The sequence below is a fragment of the Schistocerca piceifrons genome, chromosome 7 (assembly GCF_021461385.2).
Source record: "Schistocerca piceifrons isolate TAMUIC-IGC-003096 chromosome 7, iqSchPice1.1, whole genome shotgun sequence".
Taxonomy (NCBI): domain Eukaryota; kingdom Metazoa; phylum Arthropoda; class Insecta; order Orthoptera; family Acrididae; genus Schistocerca; species Schistocerca piceifrons.
The window spans coordinates 187,204,451-187,231,885 of NC_060144.1; the positions used below are offsets into that span (position 1 = coordinate 187,204,451).

The 27,435-nt window shown below is 38.7% G+C and overlaps 1 protein-coding gene across 1 annotated transcript in view; it reads right to left on the reverse strand.

Moving 5' to 3' along the window:
- LOC124804774 (protein cramped) overlaps positions 1-26,822 on the reverse strand; it is a 193,841-nt gene extending 167,019 nt beyond the window's left edge. The window contains 2 exon segments of the mRNA XM_047265095.1: positions 25,908-26,204; positions 26,562-26,822. Of these exon segments, the coding sequence (XP_047121051.1) occupies positions 25,908-26,202 (295 nt within the window). The 5' untranslated portion in view covers positions 26,203-26,204; positions 26,562-26,822.
- Positions 26,823-27,435: the final 613 nt, after the last annotated feature.

Here is a 27,435-nt window from a genome sequence, read left to right on the forward strand (position 1 = left end):
GCACGTCGCCGCTCACGTATTGCGTCACGGCATGCCTCGTTCCACCAAGGAACTGGGGGGCCCCAGGGCAATTCGGAGGTGCATGGTATTGAACGTTCCGCAACTGTAAGAATAATGTCTGTAATATGTGTGACCTCATCGTCGACGCTAGGAAAGTAACGGTCATCGAATGTCGCTAGAGACGAAAAAAGTGTCCAATCAGCTTGGGCAAACTTCCAGCGTCGCGGGCGCATATATGGCAGCTGAGGCTGCAGTCTAAGGACACATGGAAAGTGGTCACTCGAGTGTGTATCATCAAGGGCGAACCATTCGAAGTGCCGAGCTAGCGGAACAGTACCGACCGAAAGGTCCAAATGAGATAAATTTGTCGTGGAGGCAGACAAAAATGTAGGAACCCCAGTGTTGAGGCAAACTAGATCCGCTTGGTGGAAGACGTCTAGCAATAGTGAGCCACGTGGACAAGGATGTGGAGATCCCCAAAGCGGGTGGTGGGCATTGAAGTCCCCAACCAGCAAATAGGGGGGTGGAAGCTGACCAAGAAGATGAAGGAGATCAGCTCGTGCCATTGGTGTGGACGATGGAATGTACACAGTACAAAGAGAAAAGGTATATCCAGAAAGAGAAAGACGGGCAGTGACAGCTTGGAAGGAAGTGTTTAAGAGGATTGGGTGATAATGGAGAGTATCATGGAGAAGAATCATGAGTCCTCCATGGGCTGGAGTGCCTTCAACGGAGGGGAGATCAAATCGGACGGACTGAAAATGGGGGAGAACAAAGCGGTCATGGGGATGCAGCTTTGTTTCCTGAAGATGACCGGCGAGTAGGATCGTAAATCATGAGAACAGAACGTGTTACTGTTGATGTTATAGAGGGTTTCTTTTCAGTGTCCAGACACACTCTACATATCTTTGTTTACAGATAAGTCATGGCTCCCTCCAACAAGTTACATCAAGACACAAAACAGCAGGTGTAAATCCTCATACGAAACACCACTGCATGATGAACAGCTTGGAGAGTAGTGCATGGTCTCAGCTTCCACGATTGATGGTCCCATTTTCTTTGATATGACCATAGATACTATAGTTTATACTGGCATCTTCAGTTTGTGGAGCACCTGGATGACGCTGAACTTACAGAAGATTATTTCCAAAAAGACGGAGCAACAAGTCATATGTATAACACTTCTGTGCAACTTGTAACCAGTTTCTTTGGGGATAGAAAATCCCAAGAAATTTATGTCTCCCAACCTCCGGGTCAATTGACCTAAGCCCTCACTCCCTCCAGTCTTTTTTCTTGTGGTGGTATCTTAAAAGCCAAGTGTCCAAAAATGGACCACAGACAACTGCAGAACTCTGAGGCCGTTACACACAAAATAAGCAACATTGGCAAAGATACCATTCACAGGACGTCATGGTATGTGGTGAGATGAATACAATCGTAATTCGATCGTGGTGGAGGGCACTTCCAACATTTGCTGTGAGGACTTTGTTTGTATGTATGTACATATACACGGTGTCCCATTTATCTTGACCACCCTAAATAACTGTTTGTGCAGATGCATATTACAAGATGTTTCAAGCAAATGTTCTTTAGCCATCACGGGGACATCAATCAGCATGATTGCCTTTGTTGTAGCTTTGTTTTTTACAAAGATATGAACAGCAGCATGACTTTTTTAAATGGCACCCTGTATTTTTTTTTTTTTTTTATTTGATACTTCATTTCCTCTCCTAAAGACCTATTCAGATATGTATCACAGTGTACCATTCACTGAAACATAACACAACATTGACGTTTGACACTCCCAGCACTTAGTGCAGGTACTCGGGATAATGGAACACATCCACGTACTGATGTTGACAGAGGAAAAATGTAAACATAAGTAGAATGCAGAGACGTCATTCCATAAACAACTGTCAGTTGAAGGGTTGTGCGAGTAGAATGTACACCCACGAAGAGAAGGTAGAAATGCTACTCATCTATGGGAAATGTAAGTTAGCAGAACAGTAATTGCAATACTGTTTTCTTATGTACAGGTACATTTAGTACAGTAGTTTATTCCTTTTAAATACTGTTGTGTAGAGGAGGCATACAGTAAAGGCGGTCCTTCCTTCAATTTGCATCGTGATAATGTTTCTTTTATTGTTGTTGTTGAAGTAGGCAAAATGCTACGCAGGCAGCGGAACTGTACAGACAGCGATATCCGACAAGAACCCACGTTCCTGACGGATGTTTCCTCGTCTTGTTGCAACCCTTCAGGAAACGGGAAGTTTCAACCCACGACAACGCAATCGTCATAGCACTTGCACAGACAAAGCTGCCAAAGTTACTGTTCACGTTTCTGTTGCTATGAATCCACATGTGAGCACACAACAGCTTGAACACGAGATTGGCATTCCTAAAACCAGTGTACATCATATTCTTACAAATCACCGGTTCCATCCTTACCATGTACACCTACATCAAAAATTGCATGGGAATGATTTCCAGAATCATGTAAAGTTCTGTCAGTGTGCACAGCAGCAAATCCTCACCAACTGGAACTTCTTCTCTGAGATTCTATTTACCAATGAATGTTCCTTCTTACCAATGAATGTTCCTTCTCAAACAAAGGAGAGGTAAATACAAGGCACATGCATTATTGGTCCAGCAACAATCCACAATAGCTTAGGAGGGTGGAACATCAGCATCAATGGAGAGTTAACGTCTGGTGTGGGATGCATGGTACTACAATTATTGGCCCTTATTTCATCAATGGTAGTCTAAACGGCACAGTGTATGCCAATTTCCTCAGGCGAATTCTTCCTCCTCTTCTGGATGAAGTGCCGTTAAGAACCAGAATGCTTATGTGGTATCAACACAATGGATGTCCAGCACATAACACCTTGCGTGCACGTCGTGTTCTGAACCAAAGGTATCCTGCCAGATGGATTGGTCGAGGAGGAACAGGTATTCGGCCTGTTATGTCTCTTGATTTGAATCCTCTGGACTTTTTTCTTTGGGGATGCATTAAAGACGTTGTCTATCGCAATATTCCAACAACTCCAGAGGACATGCAGGAATGTATCGTGCTTGCTTGTGATTCTCTTCAGCAGGCAACACTGGAAGCAGTTAATAATTCTTTCATTCAACGAGTGTACCAGTGTATCGATGTCCAGGGTCACCACTTTAAGCACCTTTGAATGTTCTACTCCTGGGCAATGGTACGGGAGAGTCAAAGTCAATTTTTTGTTATGTTTTACTTGGTTTTCATTTGTTTCCTGACAACTCCAGCAAGTGGACAAGTTCGCGATCCTGGTCTCAAAGTCAATGTTGTGTTATGTAATTAATAACACTGTGATACATTTTTGAATAGGTCTTTAGAAGAGGAAATGAATTACCGAATAAAAAAATAAGGGTGCCATTCAAAAAAGTCATACTGCTGTTCAAGTCTTTGTAAAAAACACAGCTACAACGAAGGCAATCATGCTGATTGATGTCCCCCTGATGGCTAAAAAACATTTGCTTGAAACATTTCGTAATTTTCATCTGGACAAACAATTGTTTAGGGTGGTGAAGATAAGTGGGACACCCTGTATAATCTTCCAATTGTGTGTTACTGTCTCCCAGAATTGCAAACATGTCCCATTATTGGTTCAAATGTTATGACTCAAGTATTTCACGTTTATATGGATCACACTGATAATTTTCGACTGAATTTAAAAACTTCAAATGCTGTCATAACCCATTCAGTCACTAAAAGATATAATCATATGTTAAATCTTTAACATAGTAATACATGTATTACAGCTAGGAACCATGTATACTCTTGCAGGGAAAGTGACAAACGGTGCACAAATACCCAAACTATAGCCAGCCAGTATTTATGAATTAGAGCATTTAATATTTTTATCGCCAACTATATTTTTGCTGTTTGTGTAGTAAAACTGCCGCATAAGGCATGATGTTTTTAATTTATGATGGCAAATCAAATACAAACTGGAATTGTTTTACATACCTTTTTGTACACAGAGAGCAGTGTGATCTCTGTTCACTGTTGCTTTCATTTACAATGAATGTTGCGCATAACTAGAATGTTGTTATACTGGTTCTTTAGTCAGAATCACAATGTCCAAGCATGAGGTATCATCAGATGTTGCACCATGCATTATAATCAAGTTTCTCGCAACAGAGGGCATAAAACCGTCTGACATTTTGAAGAGACTTATGGTATAGTTCAGAGACAACATTCTGAGAAAGACTGAAGTGTATCCATTGCCCAAAGAGTTTTACTAGGCACAGAAACAGCTGAGAATGCAGGTAAATGATGATGTCCTAGGACCAGCATGACTGAGGAGAACATTCACATTGTTAGACAGCTTACTGAAGATGATCACCAAATAACAATTTCTGAAATTGCTATTGAGGTTGGTGTAAGCTACGTCAGTGCTCAAGTGATCATTATTGACAACCTTGGATTTTGGTAAGTCCTCATGATGGGTGCCTTGTCTTCTCACCGCACAACACAAATTGCATTGTCTTGATGTGTGTGAAAAAAAAAAAAAGGCTACTAAGACGCTTAAAAAACTGAAGAGGAATATTTTTTGCACCAGACTGTCACCTGTGATGAAACAAGGGTGCACCATAACAACCCGAAATTGAAAGAAAGCAGCCTGGAATGGTCACAAAAGGGCGCATCTGCATTCGTCAAAACCAAAACCATCTCACCATGAGAAAGGTTCTTGCAACAGTCTCTTTTGATTTTAAAGGATTTGTTCCCACTGATTTCCACACTAAGAACGCTGCATACCATTGCCAACTTTTGGACCATAACAGACCTGCATATCATCAGAAAAGGCACACAATTACAACCCAGGATGTGATCCTGCTTCATCAAAACAATCAACACAACACCAGCTGCCCACACTCAACAAAAAAAGTCAAGAATTGTTCTGGGCCACACTACAACATCCTTCCTGCAAGTTCAGATTTATCATCCAGTGATTTTAATTTGTCTGGACCGCTAAAGCAAACAGCCGGAGGACACAGATTTGATGACAATGGCTCTGTTGAAGTTGTCATGTGCAACTGGCTGCTACCACAGTCACATTCCTTTTTCAGAAACTGGATTAAGTAACAGCCTGTCTGCTGAGAAAAAAGTATTTCCATATATACGAAGACAGTAACTTGTTCTTGAAAGAACAGTTACTGTTGATGACCGTGCAGCTTTTCCCTGGAATAAATGATGACTAACTGAAAACCTCAGCTACCGACAGGTGTTGTTGATATACCTCGATGTGGACAGCTGAAAATGTGTACCCTGACCGGGACTCGAACCCGGGATCTCCTGCTTACATGGCAGACGCTCCATCCATCTGAGCCACCAAGACACAGATGAATAGTGCGACTGCAGGGACTTATCCCTTGCACGCTTCCCGTGAGACTCACATTCCCAACTGTCCATAATTCTACATATGTATTGTACCTTATAGACATTTGCCCAACCACTCATTACTCGCGCACGCTTTGGCGATTACCGTAAGAGTTTGGGCAACCTGTGCGCAATCGCACAGACGAAGGTCAATGGCTGGGTAGCCTTTAACTATATATACGAAGACAGTAAACTATTTCCCTTTCAGGAGACTATATACACAGAAGGACAAAAAAATTGCAACACCAAAAAATAATTAATGTATAATAATGAAATTTTGGGAATACATTTGTCTACATGACATATTTAAGTGATTAACAACAACGAAGAATACAGGTTAATATAAGCCTTTGTAAATGTGAAATGCTAGTACATTAATAACCCGTGTAACTGCCAGAATGTTGAATGCAGCATGCAAATGTGCATGCATTGTGTTTTACAGGTGCCAGATGATGTCAGTTTGTGGGATGGAGTTCCATGCCTGTTTCACATGATCGGTCAATAAAGGGATGGGTAATGCTTTTAGTGGATAATGTTGCAGTCATTATCCAATGATGTCCCACATGTGCCCAATTAGAGACAGTATCTGGTGATCAAGCAGGTCAAAGCAACATGTCAACACTGTGGAGCACGTTGGGTTACATGAGTGGTATGTGGGCAAGCATTTACCTATTGGAAAGCTGTTCACGAATGGCAACACAACAGGTCGAATCACCACACTGACACCTAAATTTGCAGTCAGGGTGCATGGGATAACCACAGGAGTGCTCCTGTCATCATAGGAAATCGCATAACTCCAGGTGCAGGCCGTGTGTGTCTAGCACGCAGACAGGTTTGTTACAGGCTCTCAACCAGCCTCCTACTAACCAACATACAGCCACCACTGGCACCAAGGCACAGCTAGTTTTCACCATGAAATGAAACAGCCCTCCACCTTGTCCTCCAACCAGCTCTAGCTTGACAACACTGAAGTCGCAAATGGCAGTGGTTGGAGGTCAATGGAATGTGCACTACTGAGTGTCTGGTTTGGAGCTGTCCTTGAAGTTACCAATATGTAACTGTTCATTGTGCACTGTGGTGCAAACTCCTGCTCAAATTGCTGCTGGAGATGCAGTACGATGTATCAGAGCCATCTGCTGAACACAATGGTCTTCCCTCCCAGAAGTGCCACATGGCCACCTGTAGCCCGGTCTTCATACGACTGTACATTCTCATGAACACCACTGCCAGCAATAATGTCCAGTGGCTACATTCCTGCCAAGTCTTTCTGCAATATCGCAAGAAACATTAGCTTCGCATAGCCCTATTACATGACCTCATTCAAACATAGCGAGGTTTGACAATGGCGTCTTTATCACCTTAAAGGTATTCGTGACTAACATCAACTTACCACATCCAATCTCAATGGTAACTAATGCTGTAACAAGCACTTATGACTGATGCGTGCCACTGATTTCTTTAGCTATCAATTCACATCTGTGATAGTCGCAATGATGGCTGCGTGACTAGGGGCCGCATGAGGTTGCAAGGGTGCAGTTTTAAGGAGGACAGTGGTGCGCCATTGTGAGAGGAAGAAACAGAGCGAGCAGCGGATGAGATAGCACGTGGCATGTGATACAGTGCAGCGGAGTTGGGTTGTGGAAATGTGGAGGGCGCGAGTGAATGAACATTGAGAGCAGGGTGGTTTGCTGTGGTGCTGTATAGTGAGGACGGAATAAGCCATCAAGACTGGAGTCCCGAAGGTTTGAGAGTGCAAAGCAGGAACTACTACTCCTAGATCCCCGTCAAGTTATTGTTCCTGGAGAATTTATCACATATTTTTCATAAACCTCAACATTGTTACGTGCTGAAAAGCATTGATTGTACAGAATCTGACGCAGGTTTAGCTAGAAATATGGCAGTCTTGGGGTATGCTCCTGAGCTGAATCTTAGCGGGCACATGAAATCACTGTGACTAAAATTAACAAGCGGTGTACATCTGAGTTGAATTGTTCTGAGTATATTTTTCAAGTTAAACATTTGAGACCAACATAGGATGATGATGATGATGATGATGATGATGTCCCATACTCCGGGGAGCGCAGAGGACAATGTGGGAGACCCGCACTGCTGTCTAAGTCCTAGTTGAGGTGGTTCGCCATTGCCTTCCTCCGAACCAACATAGGACAGAACTATTTTAACAAAATAAGTTTTGCATATGAGCTATTGGCTACAGCCCCCTAACTGCGATATTCTCTGTTGTTATTCATATGGCAATCTTTTAACATGTTCTGGCAGTACTGCCATATGCATTGTTTTAGAGTAAAATAGTTACATCTAACCTCCAATCGCTCCTTTATGTTCAAATTGTTATCATTGTATACTTTTAAAACCTCCCACCTGTTATGCTGCAGGATTTGACGGCTTCTTCACTGATAAGTCATAACCTTCTTTATGATTAAGTATCAAGCAGCTAATGTCCACATCATTTCATGGGAACAGATGGACTAACGTGTACTGGTGTGTGTCATCACTGCTGAAGCCACTGGTTAATGCAAGTATTTTTTTCACATGCTGTGTCTATCAAGGCCTATGTTTGAGGATGTCCTGTTAGACAATTAGCTCCAATAGTGCTTTGAACTGAAACTCCCAAGCACCTGACATTCCTCAAGAAAATTGTTAATAAGCTAAATTTATTGGCGGTTAGAGCCATGAAGTTGTTTAAAAACAATTTTTGGTGATATGTGTGGCCATGGGCCAGATTTAAAAATGTTTGGTGTATTTTTGAAGTTAAAATGGCCAGTGTCATTTCAAACTGGTAAATTCATTGGAGAATATAAAGATAGCTAAGCACAGAGTTAAACCTAAAATGTAATATGTTTGTGAAGCTATTAAAATGGTTCACACCATGGGCATTTCAGTATTAAACTTCTCGTTTAGTTTGAAAATTTAAACGGCTAGTGCCAATTCAAACTGATAAATTCATTTGAGAATTTAAAGAATGCTAAGCTCCAAGTTAAACTTACAATTTAATCTGTTTGTGTAAGCTGTTAAAACAGTTAGAGCACTGTGGGCATTCCATTATTTAATTGCTTGTTTAGTTTGAAAATTTAAATGGCTTGTGCCGATTCAGACTGTGCCTTCAATTTTGGCTAACTGCCATGAAACACTGTTTTGTCCATCTGCACAATCTTTTAGATCATTGGTAAATTTACCTTATTTTATGGTGCATGTAGTTTGCAATTTAAGCGGCTACTTCCAGTGCAAGTAGGGAAGTCAAGTTAAGGGTTTTAAGGCGGCTGCACCTTGAACAAAATTTTAGTATTTTGATTGTTGTGTAATGAGTGATATGTGGGCAAGCATTCACCTGTTGGAAAGCTGTTCATGAATGGCAACACAACAGACATTTAGAGCCATTGCTGATTTGAATGATTCTATGACTTATGTAGTTATTCCCACAGAGCAGCTAGTGCCAACTGGAAAAGACAATCATAAATGATCCTTTTAGATAAGACTGCTGATGACTGTGGAGAATATTAAGTCCTATTGTCTTGTAATTAAATAGTAACTCAAGGCCAGCTGAATTTGGATCACTTGTTAGCTTGTGTTATTTTTTTTTAAAGGTGGCTTGGGCCATTTGAAACTTAAGAACCCTGAATAGTAGTGTCTTTCTGAATTAAATTGAAAACTGAAATATATTGTTATGTAATGTGGCTAACGCCCCAATTGTATGTTGTTTTTATTAATAGCTGTATGCACTGTTTAAGTACCAAAATATGATTTTATCAATACAGTAAATTTCATTTTTTGTACCTAGTACCTTCTACTCCAGGACCCTTGTGCCCTAGCTACCCCTGCTCCAAAGAGTATCCCAATTCCTTGCTTCTGTGGTAGGACGAAGGGGTGGGGCAGGGAGGGAGGGGAGATTTCAACAACCACTACAGTATTTATTTAAAGCAAAGCTGATCTGCATCATCTTTCACATGTAGAAACACATCTACCAACTCTTGTTTATGTCACACAATTCCTTCTTCGTGTTACAATTTTTTTCCCCCATCAGTGTCGAAAAGAAAGTTTGTGTGTATAAATTTTTCTGAAGCTTAAATACACTTATAAAAAAAGGATTCTGGTTTAATTGATTCACCCTCATACTATTTCTTCATTAACAACTCTATTCATATTACATTTTGCAGTTGGTATCTATATATACCACTAAATGAACCTGGAAAATTATATAACTGTACAACAAATAGTTCAGGAGATCTGATGTCAAAAACATTTGAGATGCATGAAAAACTTGCTTTAGATTACAGATGAGTGCAAATTACCTACACTACACTCATTCAATGTTTGATAATGAGAGCACTTACTGGCTTCCAACAAAATTTTAAACATAATTTCAAACCTTTTCTAAATTTTTTCTCATTTGCACACTTAAAGTCAAAAATTTAACATATTAATTCATTTGTAAAGTAATCAGAAGTCTGAAGCTGTTTTATGCATGGGGGTTTGATTCTTTAAAGGAGTGGGGGTTTGACTGTTCATCTATTTTTGGTACCTGTAAAATCAAACAATGGAAAATCCAGGAAAGGTTAGACTGCACACACACACACACACACACACACACACACACACACACTTATGCAAGCACAATTCTCACACACACACATGGCCACCGTCAGCAGCCAGACACAGGGGCTGTGTGTGTGTGTGTGTGTGTGTGTGTGTGTGTGTGTGTTCTGACTTAGAAGATGCCTTTTGGCAGAAAGCTCACTTGTTTACTAGTCTTTTGTTGTGTCTGTCTGCGACACAGCATCTCCACTATTTGGTATCTGGAAGTCATTTTTATTTATTTGGAATCCACATAATGTGAGTCCAAGCTGTTGGCTGTGAACAGCCATAAGCCCATTCCATTATTCTCCTGGCCGTGTCTGGTATACATAAATTTGAACGGAGCTACTGTTGTGTATCCTATGAATTTTGGTAACAATATCAGTGTAGATACTTACATGATTAGTGCAATATTTTTTTCTTGTTCTAAGGAAGTGTTTTAAAGTTTATGATTGTATCATAGACATAGTTCTTACAAAGCTGACTGGTGTGGTGTAACATCTTGTTTCACACGTATTATAAGGGTAGCCTGAAAAGTAATGCACACATGTTTCTAGAATGTGAACAAAATGACCTAGAGAAACTGCCATGAGGCATGTGGAAGCTAACTTCCCCATCCATTTGCATGAGCTGTTTGAATATGCTGTGTTCATCTGGTGTATTTTGAGTGGCAGAAGTATGGAGATATGTTTTAGTGCTATGTCACTGTGAGTTTAACAATGTGCTCTTATTGAATTTTTAACTGCTGATATAGTTACAACTGCTGAGATTCATAGGTGTTTAAATGCTGTTTATGGTGATGATGATGTTGATATGTCTACTGTAAACTGATGGATAATAAAATTTTGTGGTTGCAAGCCTGGAAAAGCCATGATTGTTGATGAAATACACAGGGTCTGATCACTGGCACAGATTATAAACATTGCAAATTCACCTACAATTTTATTCAAGATGACTGGCAAATCATTCAAAAGCATATCACAAACCACACTGGAACATCCAAAGGAATGTGTTGGCTTCATTATTAAACAATAATCTCGCAACATGAAAACGCTTGTTCGCACACCTCATGCACAACGGAAGACACTATGTGAAAGACACCTAAAGTGTGAAGCGATTCCTTACCCTCCTTACTCCCCCGATCCCATGGCCTGTGATTTTTATTTCTTTCCTCTACTCAAGAGAGACCGCAGGGGTAATCATTACACCTCAGACATGATGTGAAGGCAGCTATCCAGTCTTGAATTTGAGAAAAGTTAGAAGAATTTTTCAGTGACAGAATGAAAAAAATTGTTACACGTTGGAGAAATCTGTTAGTCGTAACAGTAACTAGGTTAAAATGTAAGTATGTAATTTTGAAACCTAATAATTGTACTTTAATGTAGTTTTACCCAATCTTCCTAACTGTTTCTGTTTGTATTCTACAAATGTGTGCATTACTTTTCAGCCTACCCACGTATAACAGCGTGTAGTGTTCCAGTTAATTTCCCCCTTCAACAATAATTAATGTTGTCTATTACTGTCATAAATTTCCACCATTTTATAGTTCGTTATGTAAGTGAAACATTAATAAAACAAGAGTTCGAGACAAAATTCTGAGTAGCTTCATGCAATCAGTAAATTTTATCTCAGGTTTATCTTATTACAACACCAACTTGAGAGCTGTGGTTTAAGTTTTGCAAATGAACTTTTAATCCTTGTAAAGCAAAGAATCCCAAAATTAAAAGCGAATCACTGATGTTAATTTGAAGTTATTTGCTTGATGTTTGCATCAACCTTGTACCAGATACACTGCATACCTGCTGCGAGTGCAGTTCTTGGACAAGCAATACGTCAGCCACTGTTTGTAACAAGCTGGAAACATCCCCGATTGTTGTCAAGTGTTGGATACTGCTGCGAATGGTGTGCTGGGCAAACAGCTGAGTGTCATGAACCAAAGATACCAAACGTAACACAACTACTATCCTCCTCTCTAAATACAGCCTCCTCCACAGAAAATACAGAACCTATCACCACTTGTCAGCTCAACTGTTATTGAGATGTAGGGGTACGTTTAGGGGCATTGTACAGAGGAAGCAAGGGCTAAAGAGAGTCAGAGTGATGCATTCATCCCCGTAGGGGGCTGTCTTCCACCGAAACAGAGCCAGAACAACAAACTTCATACCTTGAGAAGCCTGCTGTGTCACATGTCAGAAGGTTCCAAGCACAGAACAGCAGAGGTTGTCAACTGTCAGTAGTTCAAATGTAAGTGAACAATGGTGCCCCTTAAGGAATTAGAAACCAGGACTGAGAAGGAGCCCCTTGGTGCACTGTGTATGCCTGTAAGCCTTATTCAATGTGTTGAAGAGGCTGAGGAAACAGGATGTAATCAACAGCAGATTGCAGTACACATTGATAAAAATGATGCCCATCATCTGGGCTTCAAGGTCATGCTTGGATAATTCCTGCAACTGGAAAAGAATGTTGAGAAGACCACCCTTGCTCACAATCTGCAGTAGTGTTCCATATCTTGATTGAGTCAAGTGAAAGGCTCCAATGTCATACTTCAAAGACTCGGCAACAAGATAGGTTGAGAGTCACTTTAAATTTTTTCAACATTTCTCTGTCTACTATGTATCAATTTCATTGTAAACCTCTCTTGATCACTGAACAGCTTGATTCCTACAAATTTGTTTTATGTTGCTCAAAAAGTTTTATGCTGAATTAACAATTCCATTCAAAAATATTAAACATGGCTGTAAATTCGGCAACTGAATGGCAGCAAAATTTGGAGAGGTTGAAGGAACAAACTAGTTGGCTGATTCTTTCAACCTCTCCAAATTCCTTTCAATCAAACAACCTTACGTGAACAAATAATATGCAAATGGCATAAATTTTTCTTTTGAACTTTCAATGTGAAATTAAGTAGGATCAATGATGATGGTATTCAAGTGATAGTCATGAAGTTATGATTATGACATTGAAAAAATAAAATAACTTAATTACTTTTTGTTTGTTTATTTGTGTGCAATGGTTATAGCGATTGCACAAACTGGAATTTCCACGCCGTAGTACTGTATCATGATACTAGATGAGAGAGAACAAAATGGCACAGCCTACTGGCTGAAGTGCAGATGGGGTGCACCATTTTGTTTTGGATCCTCGAGTGCAGAGTTACGATACAGTGGTGTGGGGACTTAACTGTGTACGGATTACAGGCATGTACCTCTAAAAAATTAATTACATAACTTTATTTTTATTTTATTTTCTTCTTCTTCTTCTGCTTTTACGGTCTCATTGGACCACTTCAGTCAATCATTTCTGGTCCTCTTCTTTGGTATTTTCCCCTTCCGAGTGGCCCAGTATCTCTTCATTCGTTCCGATGCTTTTCGTCGTTCCTTATCTGTAAATACCCTTTTCATTGTATGTCGTTTGTCAATTTTTGGTTTAAATCTTATTTCTGTGTCCCTCAACTTCTTTAAATTTGGCGTTTTGTTCTGCAAATCATCCAGAGTTATTTCCAGTTCTTCCATATCCTCTCTTATTTCCTTAAGCCATCCTCCTTGTTGTTTCAAATTCCAGAGTTTCTCAATAATTTTCCTTGATAATCTGGTTTCTGGTGTCCTCAGAATGTGACCACAAAAAGAGATCCTTTTCTTTCGTATAGTATCAGTGATGGGCTCCAGTTCTCTGTATACCACTTCATTTGGAACTATCCGCCATTGCCCAGCTTTTTGATATTTCTTATTTATGCATGTTCTAGCAATTCTTCTCTCTACTTTTAAAATTTTGTCAATTCTGTTTTTCTGGGTGACTTTAAAAAGAGTTTCACTTCCGTATGTAACCTCTGGTTGAACCACCGTCTTGTAATGTTTTAATTTTGTTTTAATTGATAGACATTTTTTATTGTACGTAGACCATGTTAGATTTTGAGCTTTTATCATTTTATTAGTTCTTGCTCGCCATGCAGGTTTCTCGTCCAATTTATGTGTTATAATTCCACCCAGGTATTTAAATTGTTTCACTATTTTAATTTCCCTATTGTTCACTGTGATGTGATCTATTACAAGTGGATCCGTTACCATTATTTCAGTCTTTTCAAATGATATCTGGAGTCCTAATTTTTGTGCTATATTTTGTAAGCTTGTTATTTGTTTCGTGGCTTCCTGAATATTATTAGCTAGTAATGCTAGGTCATCAGCAAATCCCAAGCAATTTAGGTTTATTTTATCTTTCTTAGTTCCAATTTTAATATTCATAGGATTTTCCTTGTACCATTCTCTCATTTTATTTTATTTTATTTATTTATTTATTTATTTATTTTTTTTTTTTTGAGATCATAATTAATACTTTAGCCCCACTTGTGACTCACTATCATACAAGCCATTTGATGTCGCTGTTTTAAGAGACTTTTGACTTTCAGTTTTTTAATGTTAGTTGTTATCAGTCACACAGATCTTACTTTGTTCACTAACCCTGTAGCACTACAAACACACAATAATTTCATAATTATACTGACTCAAACACCCCATAGCGTCAGTAACCTTGGGACAAATAAGGAAGGTATAGCAATTTAGAGTCTCTGTTGGCTGCATTCTTATGCGTGCCTAGTTAGACATAGTGTTTTCATATGTTGGCATTGTTTGGATACGAAACTCTTTATTTTACATTTGTTATACTGCAAAAGCAAGTAATACTGCTCTCAATCAGAAGGTTGGTTTGAATACTACAGTACTTAACTAGACAGAGTCCTTGCCTTCTTCTGATCCTTTAATTTACTTATCTAGCCAGTTATAGACCAAAACTTAACTTCAGCCTATCATAAAGTTAAATTCAACCTACCCTAAAGTTAAATTCAACCTACCCTAAAGCTAAATTCAACCTACCCTAAAGCTAATTTGGACATCAAAGTCAAACGGCAAACCTGACATTTCTCTCATTAATAGAGGTGAAAGAATTGATAAGCTGTTGCTAGAGGTGAAAGAATTGATAAGCTGTTGAGCATTTTTTAATGTAAATGTGAAAGCTTTCTGAAATAACATTTTTAGGGTACACTGATATCATCTGATTCAACTGCTTCAAAGGCCATCTCACAAAAGCTCTTCAAAGAACTTTTTAATTGATCCAAAACACTTCTGTCATTTGAGAATAATAGTATATCATCAAAATATAAAGCTATCAGACTGGTTTGGTGCCATCTCTGTGAAAATAGACACATGGATCAGTGTCTGATCTGTTCAACTTCAGTTTTCTTAACACTTCAACAATTTTTTGATTTCAGTTCCAGGGGTTGCAAGATCTTCTGGTGAATGACATAAATTTCTTCACTTAAGTCTGCACAGAGATAAGCAGTGGTGATCTCTACATGGTCAATCTCCAGGTTCTCTCGAGCTGCCACATGCAAGATATCTAATGGACGAATGCTTGACCACTGGTGCGACGGTTTCCTTATAATCAAAACCTTGAGCTCGAGCGCATCCTTTCACCACTAGACGTGTCTTAAACATTTCTTGTATACTGCTAGTCCCAGGCTTTTAATACCCGCTTACTCTTGAGTAGCTAGTATCCCATAAGTAGCTCTACTTCTTTAATTTTTTATTACGGACTAGACATGAGAATTCGTTCTTTGTTGTTTTTTCCACTCTTCATTATTTGTCCGTTCCAAGGCTTCTTTGACATCAATGTCTTCACTTGGAAGTCCTTCTTTCAAATAGTAACATTATCAGGCCATGTCTTGGGGTTTGGTTCCCTGACCTTCGAGGTGTAATCTCTTGAAATATGTTTTGATTCTCATGACCCTAGTCTTTTGAGCTTCATTTTCTACTGAATCATTGTCAAAGCCATATAAGGGTTCATTATCACTGTCTTTTGATTTAATTTCTCCCTTAGTTGCGAAGTACTGAGTCCCGACGAACTGCCTCATTGTTCCAATCCTAAGGCATTTGTGGTCTTGCGTTCCTCTGTCTTTGAACTTGTAAAAATTCTCATCCTCCAGGAATTTTATATCCCTGCTGACAATATCTATCCAGTGTACCTATTGAAAAATTGATAACCTATGGTTGCCTGACAGTAGCCTACAAATGTCAACTTCTGCGACTTCTTATCCCACATCCTGCAATGGGGTTTTGGAATGTGAACCATTGCACTGCATCCAAAAATTCTCAAATGTGATAAACAAGGCTTTCTCCTATGATGAAGTTCATCGGTGTCTTATCTCCAAGTGTGGTGGCTGGCAAACGATTTGACTGGTATTCAGCTTCAGCTGTAGAGACAACTTCAGCCCAATTCTCCTTTGGTAGGTTAGCATCGAACATCACGGAACGATCTTTTCCGACCAATTTTCTATTAGATCTCTCGAAAACACCATTTTGCTGTTGGACTGTAATATTCTGTAAGCTGGTGGACGATATCTTTTTAGTTCATCAATGACATGCTCCCTTCCATTGTCAGACTGCAACTTCTTCAATATTTCTGCCTGACTTTCTTTTCCACTGTGACTTTGAAGTTTTTAAACATCTGTGTTACCTCCGATTTTTTCTTCAAGAAATAAACAAACTTCAATCTTGAAAAGTCATGAATGAATAAGGGAAAATAATGATTTCCACCAATAGACGGTGTCTCTATTTGCCCAGATAAATCAGAACGTACTATGTCTAAGATGTGTTTACAATACCTTTTGCTAAGTTAGAATGGAAGACGTAACTGTCTTCCCATGATCAACAACTCACAAGGATCCTTAACCACAATATCTTCATTTAGTCCCGCTGCATCCTTTGACAATTTCAGCATACTTTCATGATTGATATGTCCTAGCCTGCGATGGCATGAGAATCCACTATCTTTTGTATAATAGCAGTGTTTCACTTCATTTGTATTCAAGCAATAGAGGCCACTCTTAGGCACTACTTTGGCAATTACTTCACCTTCTGCATTGTAGATGAATCCACCTTTTTTGTTAAGTCACTTCATGCCCTTTGTTTACAATTTTACTGACAGAGAGCAAATTTACAGGTTAGTTTGGGATATGAATGACATCAGATGCTTCTGCTTCTACAGATTTATCACCCGTATAGAAGGTCAAATCAACACTTCCAGAAGTCTCTGCTACTAGGATATCACCTCCCACACTGACCACTGGAGTATTATATGACTTACCATTATGAAGCTTCCTTCCATCATTAGTAATGTGAACCAAGGCACAGGAATCTAAATACCACATATCCTTTCCGTGAGACTGCTTAACATCAGCTGCAAGAATAGCTTTATTTTGTTGTGACTGTTTCCTAAATACGTATGAGCCCTCATTATTATTTGACGAGCTTCCTCCTTTTCCGTCCTTGCTAGAACAATACTTAGCAATATGATTCAGCTTGTTGCACTTCCAGCATTTAATAATGTTTTGCAGGCCTCTGCTTATTTGTATACACAGCCAATTCTTTATTTCCGTTAACCTCTTCGGTTCTGATGACTTGTAGCAGTTTCACTTTAATAAAATCTCCCTTGACACATCTGCCACTGTTTTCAAGTGTCACATTCGACTGCAGTAGTCGTCCACTGACTTGCTTTTATCTACTTTGGCTGTGATTCATTTTCTAAGCAAGCCCACTCTGTGTGCAAGTCCTGAGTCTTCCAAGGCTGTCCAGGCTTCTGTTGCCATATTTGTGTCCCTTATATGGAAATATTTCATCTTGTCCACATAAAGAATAATCTGGGAATGCGCATTTTTGTCTCTGTTCTTCCAACAATCTTGTCGGATCTGAAAGAGTTTTCAACATCCCACGGTTCGTCATGGACCAAATATGTGTTCATGACGAATTTCCATGTCAAATAATTTTCACATACGATCAACTTTCCAACCAGTGGAAGTCCATTTGGGGCTGCACCATTCATTTTTAACTTTCAGTGAAAAAAAAAAGAAAGAATATCAGCAGTTTGCACACACGAATGGTCAACTGACAAAAAACGAATAATTGGCACACTTGTAACTTCCGAACTAGCTCTGGATTTCCACGCACAATTCGATCTTAACATATGTAAAGCCTTATTTTCACACCTGTGCCTGGGCCCACAACCTTTTCTTGAGCATTTTTAATATAAATGCGAAAGCATTCTGAAATAATGTTTTATTAATTAACCAGTACATGCACAACAACAACAATATACTCCAGAACCGATAATCACCACCAGGTAATTACAACACAAAGGAGTAAAGGCAAGAAAAAGAAAGATTTCTATATCAATTTACATAAGTGACAGAAAAAATTTTGTCTAGAGCTGAGCCAATGACACACATTCCCACATACATCCTACAGCATTCATCAAACAGAAAATGCAATGAGGTATCTGAAACAGAATGCCTTCCTCTATGACAACCAGCACAGATTCTGAAAACACACATAATGTCAAAGCCATCTTGCACTTTTCTCACACAGCATCCTGATGGCTATACATTAAGGCATCAGGTGGCTGTAGTATTTCTTGCTTTTCGAAACATATTTGACTTGGTACCACAGGAACATTTATGAACAGAAATATGGTTATATGAGATATCAAACAAAATTTATGACTGAGTTGTGGATTTCTTGATATGGAGGATGCAGCATTTTGTCTTGGATGGAGAGTCACTGAGAAAAGTTTAGGTAACTTTCAGCATGCCTCCCAGAAGTGTGTTGGGATCCAGGCTTGTCATGTTGTGTATTAACAAATATGATGCAGTTACTTATAATGAAACACTGTCTGAGAAAGCTACATAAATATTCAATCAGATCTTGATTAGATTTCAAAGTGGTGCAAAGATCGGCAACTTGCTTTAAATGCTCAGAAATTTAAGTTCATGCCCTTCACAAAATGAACAAATGTAAATCAATGTCAGTGATCCACAATTAGAATAAGTCAACACACACAAATACCAGTGTAAATAATTGGATGGATAAAAAATCTGCTCACCAAGCGGCAGCAGGAGGAGACACACACGAAAAGGTATTACTGTTTATTTGTGTGTTCTCCTGCCGCCACTTGGTGAGCAGATTTTGTATCTATCCAATACATTCATTTTCAAAAAATTGATTATTTTCATTGACAAATGCCAGTAACAATTTGTAAGGATGTGAAATGGAATGATTACAAAGGCTCAGCTGTAGGTATTTTGTATCAATAGTCTTTTTGTAGACATGAGTCTACAACTGCTATGCGTTTCTTGAGGGAAGTCTTTCCCCATGCAGGCTGTTTTGTTCTGAAATAATAACTTTATTTCATGATTTAACAGTTAGGTAACTTCATCCCCTTGGGCATTTTCAAGTACCTCTGTTACTTGCATCATACTAAAAAAAACTTTAAGCTTATAGCATCTTACATCCCACACATCTGTACGTAAGAAGCAATATCTGATGGTGTCCTTAGTGACAGTTTCCCACAACCAGTTCCAGGTACGACTACCTCATATGTGAACTCCACACGTAAAACTGGTAGACTTTTTAACCCTCTAGTACCTCTGGTTACATATATGTAACATAAGTTTTATATGGTTCAAATGGCTCTGAGCACTATGGGACTTAACTTCTGTGGTCATCAGTCCCCTAGAACTTAGAACTACTTAAACCTAACTAACCTAAGGACATCACACACATCCATGCCCGAGGCAGGATTCGAACCTGCGACCGTAGCAGTCGAGCGGTTCCGGACTGAGCGCCTTAACCGCGAGACCACCGCGGCCGGCAGTTTTATATGGGTTTCAGCCAATTTTAGTACACCAATGCCCACTGTTACACATTTGTATAAGCCATGCAGCACATTCTATGAGGAATAATTGGAACTACTGTAGAGATATTATCTTTGACCATGTCTGTAGCTTCTTAGGTGCTCCAGGGCAGAAGTTGGTTGCTATCATGTCACACAAGGTATGTGGGATCCTCTGTGTGGATAATATGTTTTTAATCAGTATATATTAAATATTTTCTCTTTAAGTAAGTACTAGTGGACCAGTTATTTTTATTCTTTTGTTTCTGCTTATTGAAATACTCTAGGAATGTTGAAATGAACTCATGTTACATATGTGCACCAGTGGACATTTAGGGCTGTATTTATGGATGTTCATATTGTGACGTTTAGGCATTTTCTTTTACTTCCAGTTAACGACTGATGACATTTTTGAGGTTCTAAATAATCCCGATGAAAGTGATTTTTCTGAACTTGATGATGAGGATGATGATGAAATTCTGACTAATGGTAGCACGTATCATGACAGTGGAGAAAATTCTACTCCAGAGGTGTTGCAAGAGTTGGCTGTTTTTGATTCAGTAAATCCTGAGGATGTTCCACAAGATACAGAGTTGTATTGGATCGATGGTGACTTTACTCCAGAAATTCATCCATATGTGCAGCTTTCAGAAGATGAACCTGAAGAAGTGCTCACCCCTTTGCAGTTCTTCAGATCTCTTGTGACATGTGAAATGCTGGAACTGTGTGTGTGACAAACCAATATTTACAGTATTCAGAAATTGAGTACAACTACTGACATTACCCTAGCTGACTGGAGCAGCTTTTGGGTATTTATTTGAGAATGAGCTTGGCTCAAATGCCTAGTGTGCCTTGTTACTGGGAAAAACACATGGCGTATAATCTGGTTTCTGATATAATGGCTCGAAGATGCTTTCATAAACTAGTATCTCTGTTGCATTTCCAGGACAATCTTATTGTTACTGAACTAACACAGAAAGAAGATAACGTATGGAAAATTCGACCTTGGCTTACTTGATTCTCACACTTACTTTGTTCTCAAAAGCTTGCCTGAGAAAACTGCCCAGGAGACTCAGTCTGTTGACGAAATAATAATCCCTTTCAAAGTATTCAGTGGTCTTCGACAATATATACAAAATACACCAAGAAGATAGGGATTCAAGAAGTGGGCTCTTCAGGATATTTGTATGATTTTGACATTTACCAAGGTGCAGCTCCTTAGGCAACAAAGCATGTATCTGCAAAAAGTCTTGGTTTCAAAGTTGTGATGAAGCTAACTGCAGCACTGGAAGACAGTCCCTTTTTTAGGGTTTATGCAAACAATTTCTTCACATCGTATCATGTTGTGAGATACTACTGAAGAGGGGTATTTATTATACAGGCACAATAAGAGCTGAAAGATTCAAGCAATATACTCTTCCCAACGAAAAGCAGATGAAAGTGCAAGGACACAGTACTATAGCTTCACAAGTTGACACAACGGACAAGTTCATCATTGTGAAATGGTACAATAACACATGTGTTACACTTTTATCTTCGCTAACAGGTGTAGAGCGAAAGGACATGGCAAAAAGATAGGATAGGACTAAGAAAGAACATATTCTTGTCCCAAGATCATCCACTGTTCAAATGTACAATTGTAACATTGGAGGAGTAGATCTTCACGATATGTTGACATTGCTATACAAAAGTCCCATAAAATCCAGATTATGGTATTTGTATATCTTTTGGCATACAATAACAATAGCTGTTGTCAATAGCTTGCTGAAATATAGAGAAGACTGCAAGGCTCTGTCTGAAAAACATGTTTCTTTCAGGTAGTTTCAAGCTAATGTTGCAAGTGCATTGATATCTGCTGGACAAAGAAAATTCAATACAGGACGTCAAAGTACTGAAGATAAGTCCGAAAAAATTCAAGAAACCTGTTACTACAATAACACCAGTGTTAGAATGCCAAAAGGACAAAATTGTCCACTTTCATCAGTGGAATAACACACAAGGAAGGTGCAAAATTTGCAAGAAACAGAATACTTTTGTCCAATGCAAAAAATGCAAAGTTTTTCAGTACTTCAACAAAGACAGAAACTGCTTCAGAAGATTCCACTACTAAAAGAAATGTATGTAAGTATGTTTCTTGTTACATTATTGTATGAGATTTTGTAATAAACTAATTCAGAATGCAAAAGTGTGATTATACATTTTTCTTACCCATGCCGATATCATTACTTTGAATCCCAATGTTATATACGTGTAACGCATTGTAAAAAAGAACTCAAAAATGAAAAAATGCTAAAAGTTGTACATTTGTCCTCCAACATATTGGTAACTGTAAATAATACTCTGGTAAGAACAACCTACAATTAATATTAACTGTTGTGGATCCTAGAGGATTAAGACAAAACACAAATTACCTCATGAAAGATGACTTACAAAATTTCACAAATTAGGATTAAGTGATTAATTTTTGCAGGTGATGTAGCTGTAATGAAATACTCTCTGTGAGAAGTTGCATAAATATTCAGTCAGATCTTGATAAGACTTCAAAGTGGTGCAAAGATTGGCAACTTCCTTTAAATGTTCAAAAACGTACAACTTGTGCACTTCACAACATGAAAAAAATGTAGTATCCTATGACAGCAATATCAATGGCTCACTACTAGAGCAGATTAGAAATATTACAGTAGCTCAAAAGAATTCAAACAATCTTTCTTCCCACACGCAATATGTGAATGGTACAGGAAGAAACTCTAATAACTGGTACAATGGGATGTACCCACTGCCATGCACTTCATAGTGGTTTTCTGAATATAGATGTAGATATTCTTCAGCCCCCTCTGTATCTTTCCCACAGGGATACTGAAGACAAGATTCCACTGATTACAGTACACACAGAGACATTTAAGCTTTCTTCCCCCACTTCATAGGCAATTAAAAATGCCTTTGCTAATTAACCTCTGTCATGCCATTCACAATTGTTTGCAGAGAATTTATGTATGCAGATGAATCACAGAATCAAACATTAGTTGGTTGTGTATAGTGCAGATTGAGAATTAACTGAAGAAAATGTGTGTCTACTTTGTTTTTCGTTAGTCAAGTTCCACACAAAAAATAGTCTACCAATTACTTTTTGGTATTGATACAGAAGAATAATCTCTCTATCCACAAATAATTTATTCACAATATTTTATTGTCTATTTCTTCAAATAACTATCTAGGTATAAACATTTTAATATTGCTCATCTGCAGCCAGGAGTAGCATAGAAGATTGGAGAAGACAAGAAAAAAGCAATTCTGTTTGAGATTATATGATGGAAGGATGAAAAGGAAGCCCAACAGCAGTCCAGATGCACTAGAGGAAGAAGTATAATATTATGAAATGATGTTTTGCACAGCACAAAAACACACATATTTATCACAACTAGGAGACCAGGAGATGGCAAAGCGGATTAGGCTGAGTGGAAAGCAACAGAAATCTGAAGAAAGTGGTAAAATTCACGACTGGGGAATGCTGTTCAGCAGAGTGGAAAATTATAAAGAAATTAGTGAATGAGAGTATAAAGTGTGAGCCATCAGAAACATGATCTGAAGCAAAGAAATATCCCTAGAGACTGATATACTACCATACTACACTTAAGTATTGACATATGCAGTAGAGACATGGTTGATGGAGGGAGGGAAGGAGTTAAATACAAGCAAGTGAAAATAAATTTCTGGGAGCAGCACACAAGACGCAACTGTGGACAGAATAAGAAACAACTATCATGAAAACATTGTACGACGAACACTTGCAAAGAAAGATAAAAGGTAAGACTGGACTGATATGGGCACATAAAGAAACCCTGGGCACATACAGGATACCGAAGCTTGTGATTGATGTGAACCATGAAGGCAGACAGCCTACACCCGAATGGTTGAAGGGAGTGCAGGAAGCAGTGCATAAGTGAGACACATTGGACAGAAATGGACTCAGAGATGGTAGGAGGATAGAAGAAATTAATTAGGCATTTGTTACAAAAACATCCTATAAAAGACTAGAAAATTTTAGAGATGATGATACACCATCATACATTCTATAGTGTATACAAATTTCACCAGCATTAAGCCCAGAACAAAATTAATGTCAGCTTTAATGTATCTTAGACATCGATTCCCTTGCTTTGTTATTTTTATTGGTTATCTATCAGTGAGCTTCAAATACACTGTAATTACCTGTTCCGCTTGCAATAATAGGCTTCGATGAGGTCTTCAAAATAGCCTGTTGGTTCTGATCAATGACCTCATCAAACTGGTGGACATAAGCGATTCACCGAAATCAAATATGCAAAACATATGCACTGGATGGAAGGTGATATTCTTTTATAGGAACACTACTGAGAAAATTTAGAGAAGCGGCATTTCAACTTGACCGCAGAAACATTCTACTGCGGCCAATAAACATTTCATATAAGAGCAACATAGATGATATAAGAGACATTATGGCTCATATTGAGGCTTATAGACAATTTTTTTTCCCCTCACTCTATCCACCAGTGGAATAAGAAACGAAATGAGTGGTAGTGGTACATGGACCCCTTGCCATGCACTGTAATGTGGTTTGCAGAGTATGTATGTTAGGTGTAGATGACAAGTATCATAGCTATTCTCATGGCATAACTTTCATTGGTTTCACCAACTCTTTTTCTTTCAACTGAACCTACACCCTTGGCTATGCTACAGATTAGTATGTCCCCACAGCAAAGATTTTGGGTCTAGTGCAGCAGGGGATACAACCCGTCGGCTTTGGACAATGACGTCACAAGTCGCCAGATAGCAGTTTACCATTTTCGCTTTTGCTGTTATGTTTCAGTTTCGTTTTTTTTACTGATTGCTTAATAAAGTGGATCTGTTTATTCTATCTCGTGAGATTTTTTTTTTAAAAAGCCAAAAAACACTTATCAGCCACTGAAGGGAGCTACAACACTAAGAAGAATCGCTTCGCGATTGGCGACTTGTGACGTCAATGTCCAAAGCCGACGGGTTGTATCCCCTGCTGCACTAGTCCCAAGATTTTGTATTTACATTCATTGGCTTTGCAAATACAGAACAAAACTATCACAATTCAACCTAACATACAAAGTGTCGCCAAAACGTACACTGAAAAAAAATTACAGATACAAAACAAATACTGTCAATGTTCTATCTTTTTTCCGTGTGGATGTGTATGATGTCACAAACCACAGCAGCATTGATCACAAGTCAAAGCTGACATTTGGTATCAGTAGGTTCAATTGACTCATTACAGAGTAGCCTGCAGTTACGGTTGGGATTAAAATGTTAATTTACAATTAAAACACGTCATCTCAACCAAAAATGCATTATAGCAAACAAGATTTTTAGAGTTTTTGTTGTAGCTTGCTTTAAAAAATGCAATTAGATAAATGACACCAACTATTACTCGCAGAGACATATGATAAAAGTCCATAACTGCATGATCATGGAATATGAGGTGATGGCACAGCCACTCTGCTAGTTAATACTGTACCATCATGAGAAATAAATCACATTGTACAGTTTCAAAATGTCGGGAAAGTGTTCACAGCGCAACATGAAGACTCTTAAAAATGATGCACAACAGACACAGTAATTTCTTTCAGAACTGATGACAATTTTGTGCATTTTAGCACAAGTTATCTGTGTTGTGACCAACATTACAAAACCCTTTATTAGTAACAATGATCCCTCACAATCAAGACTCTAAACACACTTAAAGGTGACTGATGGATGGTAGATCATAATGTTGCCATGGCATATGATACAGCTTTTAAAAATGCACTAAGAAAGAGAAATGTTTCACAGATGTCAAAATAAACAATTACAAGTATAGAGTACCCACTTCATTTTACACAGTCTCAATCCCATGTCACACTTCTATTCATAATCACTGAACAGCAGTCATCATTTCCAAATCTGTTTGCAGCCAGAGCATTTCTACATAGGCGTCCTTTAACTAGTGAACCCGGCAACAGCAATGACATTGAGAACGGATCTATTTTTCTAAGGCAACAAAAACACAATCCAGCATAATGACCCTTACAATTAATGACAGATAAAAAGGTTTGCAACAGATCACCTGGATGCAATCTGAAGTCTTCACTGAAATTAGCTTGTATGCCATTAAATATTTTTTTAATTCTGCGAATGTAACACGGCGTACCTTTCTTTTCGACAGCGACAGCAGAAGCAGAAGGTACAGAAACAGGCGCCACAGAGACAACAGGAACTGACTGCGGAATGGAATCAAGTCGCATCTTCTTTGATACTCGCGCACTGGACCGTATCTGCAGACCTGTGGGTGTTCCATCAGACTCCTGGCTAAGTGTAACGGAGCCCAGCTGTTCAGTTTCTTCGGTTGGGTAGTCACCCTCAGAACTCTTCTCGGTGGGAGTGGCAGCGTTTGGCGAAGCACTACAGTCTCTATCATATTTTTCAAGTTGTTCACACACATCCATACCTAGAAATTTAGGGCAATAGCAGCAACACGCAGAATGCAATGAATTCTAAATTAGGAACTTTCAACATAACTACAGAGCCGTGGATGAACGACCTGAAGAATATCTTCGAATCCTACAAATGTTTACAAGATTATAGCTATTTGACAATACAATAGTCAGTTGAAAAATGAAACTACGGCTTTCATATTCTTCGAGTAACACATATTACTAATTCGCGTATTAAAATCAAATTCACAAAAATTCACGAAGCTACTGACTGCCAAAACAAATTCCTTGCAAATGGCGGGTCTGTAATTACACTCGCTTATATATTACCGTTTATCTCCTTTTTCCTGACTTAAAGTAGAAAATCTTACCTTGCTGGCAGTTACGCACATTCGTACAACGATGACTAACACACAACACTCCTCTGTAAACGGCGAAAACAAACTTTTACAAGAGCTACATCATGTCAATATCCCCTTGTTCACCAGTACGGGAAAAATCATAGTCCCTCTCAAAAACAGTGGACAGCTGCCAACGTCATGGTGCTAATGCCCCAAATTTTGAAGCTCACATTACAAGAAAAATCTATTTTCCGTATGCTCAAAAAAGAGCCCACCACTTCTTTACCACAAAGTAAACAATGCAATACTCGAAACCTGTTAGGGTTCCCTTTGACACCGCAGTATAACTGTAGGTTAAACCAAAGTTGACAGCAGTGATATAAATTGCTGTCATTTTCCTCCTCCCATCGCTATCATCTCAACAGAACAGTCAATAAAAAATGCACGAAAAATATTTTGGAACTATTTCGCAACGACTGAAGAGTGGAATCCGCCCCCGGGAGAGCGCGCGTCTTAAAATAAGTATTTATAATGACTCTGATTGCGAAATCTTCGTCCAGTCCCTTGTTGCGTGCTGATGCTGTCGGCAAATTTTCATCTAAATCCCAAATAAAACTATAGTTTCCTCTTTATTTTTAAGAAATATATAAGAATAAAAATATTAATATTCAAACGATGTAAGATGCGTAGACTGAGCGCAAGATAAATTTATCGTACCGCGAGTACGCTAGAGTCAGTGATAAATACAGCTCATGATCCTCGGACTCAATATAATCGAATGGTGGTGGTAATATTTAATAAAGCGATCTGGGCAAAGAACAAGACGTTAAAAGATATCAACAATTACATGTAGCATGTAAAACGACAGCGACTCATGTTATCCATGAGTTTATGATAACGATGA